Raw genomic sequence first — 9,854 nt, 5'->3', positions numbered from 1 at the left:
CTTATATTATTGCCATATATTCAAGATTTACATTTAGTTAAAAACTTGGTTTAATAGTTTAAATTTAATAATAAGTCTAAACTTCTAAACATTTCTCTTTGAAAATAATGAATTATGAGAGATTGATTCCATCACAAAAGGCATAGATGAACTAATACATCTCTAATCCTAAAAAAACTAATTAAAATAAGCTTACACATTTGACTTTATAGATAACGAAGAACACATAATATAATTTTTTTTAGAGAAAAAAAATAAATTACATTAAAACAATATAAATATGATATCATTGAAGAGAAAGTATACACGTGCATAAATAGAAAAATTTAGTATAGTTTCGTCACTTAAGATATAACATAATTTGTCACATTCATTGGTTGTAACAACGAATATTCTAACAGTATTATTCTAACAGTATGAATAATAATGCTTTTAAAAATGTATAAATAAAAAAATATAGATTTTTTTTATACAAGAGTATATTTTTCTTATTTTTTTCAAAATCTATAAGAAGATCCGAGTAACGGCTTACTCAATTACCATATCATACAATTATGTTACCACATCATTTAGCCTTTGGTGCTATTTTTTATGTATATATGAATAAGCTTTAGAAAAGAGAGGGTGAAGTGTGTTGCAATGAAAATTTCACTTGTGTAATAAAATCTTTGATTCTCTCAATCTCTTAATTTTCTTCAACTATTTTTTGTAAGTTTTCTTTCGATCTTCTTTCACTGATTAGGAATCTTATTTTAATTTGTTATTAAAATTTAATAGCTAATTTTTATATAATAATTTTCAATAATTTTTTAAAATTTAATATAATATATTTATTGCTAAAAAAATATGTATACCAATCAATTTTAATTTAAGAAGAAATATATAATTTGTTAAGGAAAAATATATGTTTAAATCATCCTTGACCTTAACTCCTGAATAATCTGAGACTAATACCTTAACAAAAATGTTCTTACCGAAGCTAAGTTGGAATCGTTCGAGGTGGATGACCGAGCTTTTGGACAAGTTAATCTCTCGATTGAATGGTTGTTGAGCTTTGTAGACTAAGTACTGAGCGGAGATCTGAAGTAGAAGTTTCTCTAATGGTCATGTTAGAAAAAGATTAGAGAAATATAAGAATATTTAAGTGAATGAATGAGATTAAGTGAGTACTCCCTCGAGATAAAGTTATATTTATAGGCTTTTGGGCCTTCCAATAAAGTGGTTACAAAATATTGGGTTGATTGATCTAGTACAACAAAAATTAGTTTCAACCAAATTCGACTTATTCAGATTTACAGGTGGTTTTATCCCGCTTTACAAGGTGTATAATATTATATTATTATTGATTGTTGTAAGAAACAACTCATGTTTTGAGATCTAGGAGGAGTATAGATTACTTCAGTGCAACAAGTTGCAAAGAAGTTGAAGAATGGGGCCTAATGTTTCATGTAGAGGTGACAAAAGATGAACCTATGAAAAACATTATGATAATACATTACTTTTTGAACGTCTTTCTGGATGAGTACTTGAATCACCTCATGTGCAAGAAATGGAATTTGGAATTGATCTTGTTCTAGGAGTGGGACCAATCTCCACAAGTTTATATAGAATGCCCTGGTTGAGTTGGCAAAGTTGAAGAAACAAGTGGAAGATTTGTTGGAGAAGAAATTTATTAGACCTAGTGTATTTCCATATGGTGCACCAATGTTGCTAGTGAAGAAGAAAGATGTGAGCTCCTGGTTATGTGTGGACTATCATCAATTGAATAAATTGACCATTAAAAATAAATATCATTTGTCTCAAATAGACTTATTAGACTAGTTACATGAAGCTATTATGTTTTAAAAATTAATTTGAGGTTAGAATATCATCATATTATAGTGAAAGATGAAGATATTTAGAAGACTGCCTTCGAGTCATGATAAATTTGGCGTGACAAATGCTCCAACAATATTCATGGACACTACAAGAACATTTGCTATTATTTATTGATAATTACCTACAAATTTGGATTCGTATATAAATTAGGAGTTACAAATGGATTTTACATATAGCTTACTATCTGTAGGTAAAAGCATGGTTACAAGAAAACTCCAGACAAATAACTAAAAGTTTACTCCCACATGAGTTCCATTATCATCCTATAGCCTACATGGAAGCTTGTGCTCATATGTTATTTGTTAATCTAGAAAAGTACTATTAGTTTATTTTGTTTAAAAAGGGAATATCATTAAAATTCCCAAAGTTTCTTAAATGAAGTATACTCTAATTTAAGAGAAAAAGTAACATTTGTAGCAGGATACATGTTGACTAGTTTTTCTTATAGCTTCTCAATCTATAACATGAATCTTAGCTTGGAATTATACTATGGTACATCCATATGAAGGAGTATAAAAAAAAAAATCTAGCTCACAAAATACAAATAAAATGGTGGAAGAAGTCAATAGTGATCTAATCAACAAAGACAAAATCAAATAATGGTTAGAGAAGAATAACCTCATTCCCAAAGAATCACAACCATAACAATTCAATAAGGAAGCCTTATTCTTAGTAGAAAACTAAGGAATAAGCACAACTTTAACATCAATATCTTCAAAATAAGAATTTGAGAAGTCTTCAAAAAGCAACATCAACACAAGGATAAGATAAAGCCACCACAAAAGGGGAATTCTCTAAATTCAATCCATATATACAAAATGAAGATATTTATTATTGAGAAGAATCTCTCAGGTCATTTGATATTTTGTACTACTTTTATGAATATATAAAGAAGTTATTCAAAAAAATAGAGAGTGAAGTATGTTGTAATGAAGACTTCTTTTCTCTAATAAAATCTTTGGTGCCCTCAATCTCTCAATTGTCTTCAACTATTTTGTAAGTTTTCTTCTAGTGATTTTTCAATCTTCTTCCAATATTTTATTTTATAATGTTTTTGTGTACTCTATTTTATTTAATATCTTGACAATATTATCAACCCTTTCATTAGTAGTATCTTCAAAATATTCTTACAATATTTTTAAAACATAGTAGTATATTAAATCAAAACAAAATATAGGATATTGTAGTAGCAATATTAGAAGGTAGCCTTCATGGTTACTTTCTTTAATTGTTACCCAACCTTTACAATGAATGTTAAAAATAATAAAACTAACAAAATTATATGTCCAGACATGAAATGAGATAGTAGACGAAATGTTTGGTCCAATACAAATAATTAATCTATACATTTTATTATAAAGTTAAAAAATAGATTATAGTTATAAAGCTTTAATATCTTTATCAAAAGATGAAACAATATTGATCTTAGAAAATCATCAATACAAATTCCTAAAAGATTAAGTTATGAAGAAGTAATAAAAGAAATTCTTAAAGAATGGATACTAGAAAATATAGTAGAAGAACAAAAAATTAAAACACAAAAATAAGAGAAATAATTCAAAAAGACTCAAATATTATATTAAGAATGAATAGATCCTCCAATATAAAAGACCACCATCTAGACACTTTATCAATGGATCAAAATAAACTTAAATTTAAGAGAATTAAATAATATTACACAGTAGTAAGTAAACCAATATATACATATACATAGTTAAAGAAATCAGAATCTCCTCAACATTCTCTAATAGCTTCACAAGTATTAAATACTTTAATTAGAGAAAAATATTTTAAGATAGATAAAGATTGGATTAGGAAAGATTTAATGTCCTATACAATAAAGATAAAGTATACTGATATTTTAAAAATTACTCTAAGAATAAATAGAAGAATTTAGAACAAAATTCGATAATTATCTCAATCAACGTGAAATAAACCTTTCTTTTTTATTGATTTTCATAATATAATAAATTTATATGTCTATTAGGAAAAAAAATAAACAATACAAAAAAAATAAAATAATGAAGTTATGAAATCAGAATATTCTTACGAGAAACTATTATGATTCAGTTATAAAAAAAATTAGAAATAAAAAAAATTAGAAATATAATGCAAGTTATACTTAACAAAAATTGTGCTTGTGATAATGGTTATTTTTGTATATGTTGTCACTTCTAAACGTCACTATATATGTGTGCAATGATTTTGTATGTACTATAAATTTTGTCATCACAAAGAATAATATAATGGTATTTTTCAAATCAACCTGCCATTTAATATAGACGTTTTAAGGTTGTAAATAATATCTATTAAAATTGTCGTAATGTCATTAATCGAAAAACAATTTCATTATAACCAGTTGGACATCTGGATGTCATTGTTTTAGTTATCATTTGTAATTGTCATTATTCTAATAAATTCTAAAATGTAGTGTGACTGTGAAATGTCATAATTTCAATATTAAATTATTTATAATTATCCACCAACATTTATAATATCATAATTTAATAAAAATCTAATTTTCATAATGACAAATTAAAAGATAGTAGCAATAAAAAAAAGTGTATTTAACATTCCATTTACCAAAAACTTAAAATATATATAAATTCTTATATCATACATTTTCCTAAATTTATAGTCATTTTCTGTTGTCTTGTTTCCTCAATAATTTATCAATTGAAGTTTAAAAAAATATAGAAATAAATATATATTATTTATGAAAGTTTCAACTTACATGGAAATCAAGGATGGATTGTTGTCAAGAACTTTTAGCTCCTCTAATTGGAGTATATCCTTAGGGATTTTTCCATAGAAATTGTTGCCAAAATAATAATAGTAATTACAAAAATTGTTGAAGTATTCCTAGTTAATTTTGGCAGGTACATGTTAGCTTACACTGATTTTATGAAAACTTGCTTTCCAATTTCATGTGTTAGGGTTTAGATCTAGGATTTAGGATTTACAAGTTTATTTTATATAAAAATATTTTAATAATATAATTTAATTATAGTAGTTAAATAAATAAATCTATAACATTAAAATAATTATTATTTTATTTTATTTTTAATAGATGAAAATACACTTTAATTGTCGGTGTTGCAGTTGAATTTGATCTACTCTCAAACATATCTTTAAAACAATGAATTCAAGAAATGATTTTTTTAAAATGGAAAACACAATTCTATTGAAAAAAGAAAATCACAATCTGCAGATATGGACTGCAGTAATATCTCCAATTAAAAAAATTCAAATTAGAAAAATTATCGCCACTGAGCCCAGCGGACTCAGCCCAGGCTCTTTAAGAAATGGTGCGGATATAAACATTGTGAGCTGCAAATAGGAACACTGCTGGGTCAGCCAAACGGGCCCAGGCTTTAGTTCAAAAAGAAGTTACGGATATGAAAAGGTGGAATGTAAATAGCAGAGCTGCTAGGCCAACCGAACGGACCAAAAAGAAAACGGGCCAAAAAAAATTAAGATTTCCGTGGCTGAGATAAAATTATCCCCAAAATCAGTGGAGATGGAGGGTGGAAGAAATTGTGTTGTGTGGAGAGTGAATATGGAAGAATGTGTATGATGAAGACAACAAAATAATCTCTGGTGAGAGGTGCTGTGTGGCTACAGTTTGTGTAGGACAATGGATACAAATGAAGCAGGTTTTCTTTATTTTGTTTAATTTATGTTCTTTTCTATTTTGCTTTTTTTAGCTTCTTCTTTCTTTAGGTTAAAAATAAAATGGGTTAGGTACAAAAATTTTATGTTTTCTTTCTTTTTTTAAAAACAAAATAAAACTAAAATATATCTTTAAACATTTAAAATAATTAAATTATTCATCTTTTAAAAAAGAATTAAATAACTTTTATTTTAAAAATAACGGTTATATATATATATATATATATATATATATATAATATTTTTTATCCTTTAATATCTATAACTTATAAAGTAAGAATATACTCAGTTGTTTATAATTTAATAAATAAATTTATTATAAAAAATTACTTCTTATAAATTGTAGGTAAGCTCAACTAAATTTATGAAGACTAATTTTTGTTTGTCTTCTATCTAAATTATAAGATTTTCAAACTCTAAATTAATGTTTTTATTCATTTATATATATATATATATATATATATATATATTAAAATTTATAATGATATTTGTAAATTTAATGTATACGTTAATTTAATAAAATTACATTTATTATAAATTATAAAACAATATCAACAATAAAGGAAATTTAACACATTTTTAAAAAATATTTAAAAAATTACAGACACAGGCGTAGACACAGGCGTACCGTCTGATTGTGTATATATTAATAATAATAGTAATAACATTAATAATATTAATGTCAATATGAATAATATTAATGTCAATATTAATAATATTAATACCAATAATAATAATATTAATAATAATAATAATATCATTATTATTATATTAATAATAACATTAATAATATGAATAATAGTATTAATAGTATTAATATTGTTATTAATATTAATTAAGATGCAAATCAATAGATATACTAAAGTATTCCTAAATACACTATAGATAGATTTATCTACACATCTATATCTATAAAGAATATTAATAATAACATTAATGATATTAGTAATGTTAATAATAATATTAATAAAATGAGTGAATGATGTTTATATGTGTAAAATTAGTTTTAATTAAAATATATTGAAAAGATATTATTCTTCTTATTATTAATAGGAATTAATATTATTGTTAATGTTAGAAAAAAAGTCAGTCATTTTATTATATTCTATTTTTTAAAATATTATCACATTTTATCTTTCTAATTCTATATTTTCTATATCGATTTCTTTTATATGCATAGACGTTAATTTTATGGTCAGTTTAAACAAAATATTTTTTATCTCATTTCATATTTATTATTTATCTTGTAGTAGTGCTATAAATATAGTCCATTACACAAGCTGCTCCAACATCATTCAATTTTATTTGATAGAATAATCTTGAAAGAGAAATGATCCATATATTGTTTTTTGTCTTGTGTTTAGTGAATTGTCACGATAATCATGCAGTTCATGGCATTCAACACACACTTCAAGAAGATTTAGAGTTGGAAAGACAATTACAACACATTAACAAAACACCCGTGAAGAGTGTTCATGTATTTTATATTCTTATATTTTTTATTATTATATACTCTTTTTTTGTTGGATTTGATCTTAGTATGTTTTCTAATAAAAAAAAATCAAATATGATGTATTTTTTTTTATCTTTTAGACAAAATTTGGATACATTGTTGATTGTATTGATATTTACAAGCAACCAGCATTTGACCATCCTTTATTAAAGAAACATAAATTACAGGTACATTCTTTTGAACATTCTCAAATATAGTCAATTTTAGATTTTTTTGTCCTGATTATATTTGTTTTTGCTTTATTTAATGACAGAGAAAACCTAGTTTTCAAAACTCATTTGAAAAGGCAAGTGTAATGAATTCTTCTACTAAATCCATATTTGGACTTGAGAAAGACGAATGTCCAAGAGGAACCGTTCCTATTAGAAGAACAACAAAAGATAATCTCATTCAAAACAAATTACTATCAAATAATCATATCTTAGTTCAAGATCTCCCTGGTGTTCATGTAAGTTTTTTCTTGTATAATAAGATTGAAGATATGTTGTTAACTTGTTTCTCTAAAATTCACCATATCTAATGTTTCAATTTGAATACTTATTTGAATTTGTTAAAGTTGGCAGCTTGCAGAAGTATATCTTATAGGTGATGGTCCTTATTACAAAGTTAGTGGAACTAATAGCATTTATAATCCAAAAGTTAGTAGAAATGATCAAATGAGCTTGTCTCATATATGGGTTCAGAATGGACTAGAAGATGGTACTAACAAAATATCTGTTGGATGGCATGTGAGTTTTAATTGGGTCTTGTTATCATTTTAGATATATGTATATTTTAGTTGTACTTACCATTTTAATTTGTGAGTTTATATAGGTGGCTCCACAATTTCATGGTGATACTAAAACTTATATTTACTCATCATGGACAGTAAGAATAGATTTATTTACATGTTTTTTAATCTTTACTTAAAAACATGTTTCAATTTTTATAAATTTAATATGGTATTACATTGGACACAGTCAGATAATTACAAGAAAACAGGATGCTTCAATCTATATTGTTCAGGGTTTGTCCAAACTCATCCAACAAAATATATTGGTGCGCGATTGGAAAGAATGTCTACATACGGTGGAATAATGATGGAGACTAAATTTTTTATTGCACAGGTCATGTTCATTCCATTTAATTTTCTCTATTTAATGTTAGACATGATATATCATATTATTGAAAAGGGTTAATATGTATTGTAGGACATGAAAGGAAATTGGTGGATAAATTACATGGGCCAAAATATTGGATATTTTCCATCAAAATTATTCTCGAACATGACCTCGGCTGATCAAGCGGGTTGGGGTGGGAGAACATCTACTCCTCCTGGCACTCCTAGTCCTCAAATGGGATCTGGATATTTTCCAGATGAAAATTTTTCTCATGCATGTTATTTTAGGCATATTTCCTATCAAAATGTTTCAAGAACAGATTATGGACCTATACAATATGACACTAACACATTCAAAGACAATTCTAAGTGTTTTGGTGTTGATTACTATGATAATCTCGGAGGACAGGTTGGATATTCCCTCCAATTTGGAGGACCCGGTGGTGAATGTGGTAATTGATGATAAAAGCATAATAAAACTCAAAAATTTGATCTATTACGATCAAATATTAAATATTTATGTTTAGTCAAAACATAGTTTAATAGTTTAAATGTAATAATTAGGTCTAAACTTCTAAACATTTCTCATTGAAAATTAATTATGAATTGTGAGAGATTGATTCTAATCCAAATGACATAGATCAATGGTTACATTTATAATCCTAAAAAAAACTAATTAAAATTAATTCACACATTTTAGTTTGTAAATAATGACTAAGAATATTATTTTTTTAGAAAAAAATAATAATTTTAAATAAAAAATATAAATATTATAGAATTGAAAAGAAAATATTCCCATGTATAAATTGAAAGTATCTCTTAAGATGTAACAACTTGTCACATTAATTAAGTGTAACAAAAATATTCTAACCTTATGAATAATAATTCTTTAAATGCTTTTAAAAGTGTATAAATGTGAAAAATGAGAATCTTTTATAAGAATATATCTTTTTTATTTTTTTTTTATATGTAGTGCTATCAAAAATGGATTAATGGTTAGGATACCATCATATTCTGGTGAGAGATGAAGATGTTCACAAGACATTCTTAAAGACATGATATAGCCATTATGAATATATGATCATATCTTTGGAGTGACAAAACGTTCCAACAATATTCATGGACCACACGAACATGTAAATCTCAATCAACATGAAATAAATCTTTTTTTTATTGGTTTTCATAATATAATAAAATTATATGTTGGTTAGGAAAAAAAATAAACAATGAAAAAAAGAAAATAATGAAGTTATAAAATCAGAATATCCGTACAAGAAATTATTATAATTCAGTTATAAAAAAATTAGAAATAAAAGTAAGTTCTACAAAAAAAAATTGTATTCGTGGTAATGGTTATTTTTGTATATGTTGTCACTTATAAACGTCACTATTTATCTAGATGTCCTAAAAATTTTGTTGTCAAAAGTATAATATAATATGATGGTCTTTTCCAAATCGAGCTACCATTTAATATACTTCTTCAAGCTAGACTTGTGGAAGAAGTAACCGAGAATAAAATATCAGCAACAACTGACGTTTAAGGTTGTAAATAATGTCTATTAAAATTATCGTAATGTCTTTAATCGAAAAACAATTTTATTGTAAGCAATTGGACATCTAGATGCTATTATTTTAGTTATCATTTGTAATTTTCATTATTCTAATAAATTCTAAAATATTCTAAAATGTAAT

The 9,854-nt window shown here is 25.2% G+C and overlaps 1 protein-coding gene across 1 annotated transcript; it reads left to right on the top strand.

The window, feature by feature from the left end:
- The first annotated feature begins 6,840 nt into the window (after positions 1–6,840).
- Positions 6,841–8,680, top strand: LOC137826354 (protein neprosin-like). The gene is made up of 7 exons (XM_068632292.1): positions 6,841–7,027; positions 7,144–7,230; positions 7,317–7,511; positions 7,627–7,791; positions 7,877–7,930; positions 8,023–8,169; positions 8,254–8,680. The coding sequence occupies exons 1-7, from the start codon at positions 6,881–6,883 to the stop codon at positions 8,620–8,622; spliced, it is 1,164 nt and encodes a 387-aa protein (XP_068488393.1). The 5' UTR covers positions 6,841–6,880; the 3' UTR covers positions 8,623–8,680.
- The last annotated feature ends 1,174 nt before the right edge of the window (positions 8,681–9,854 follow it).

This window comes from Phaseolus vulgaris, chromosome 8 (assembly GCF_000499845.2).
Source record: "Phaseolus vulgaris cultivar G19833 chromosome 8, P. vulgaris v2.0, whole genome shotgun sequence".
In the NCBI taxonomy this organism is placed as follows: Eukaryota; Viridiplantae; Streptophyta; class Magnoliopsida; order Fabales; family Fabaceae; genus Phaseolus; species Phaseolus vulgaris.
This window is presented reverse-complemented; position numbering and strand designations above follow the sequence as displayed.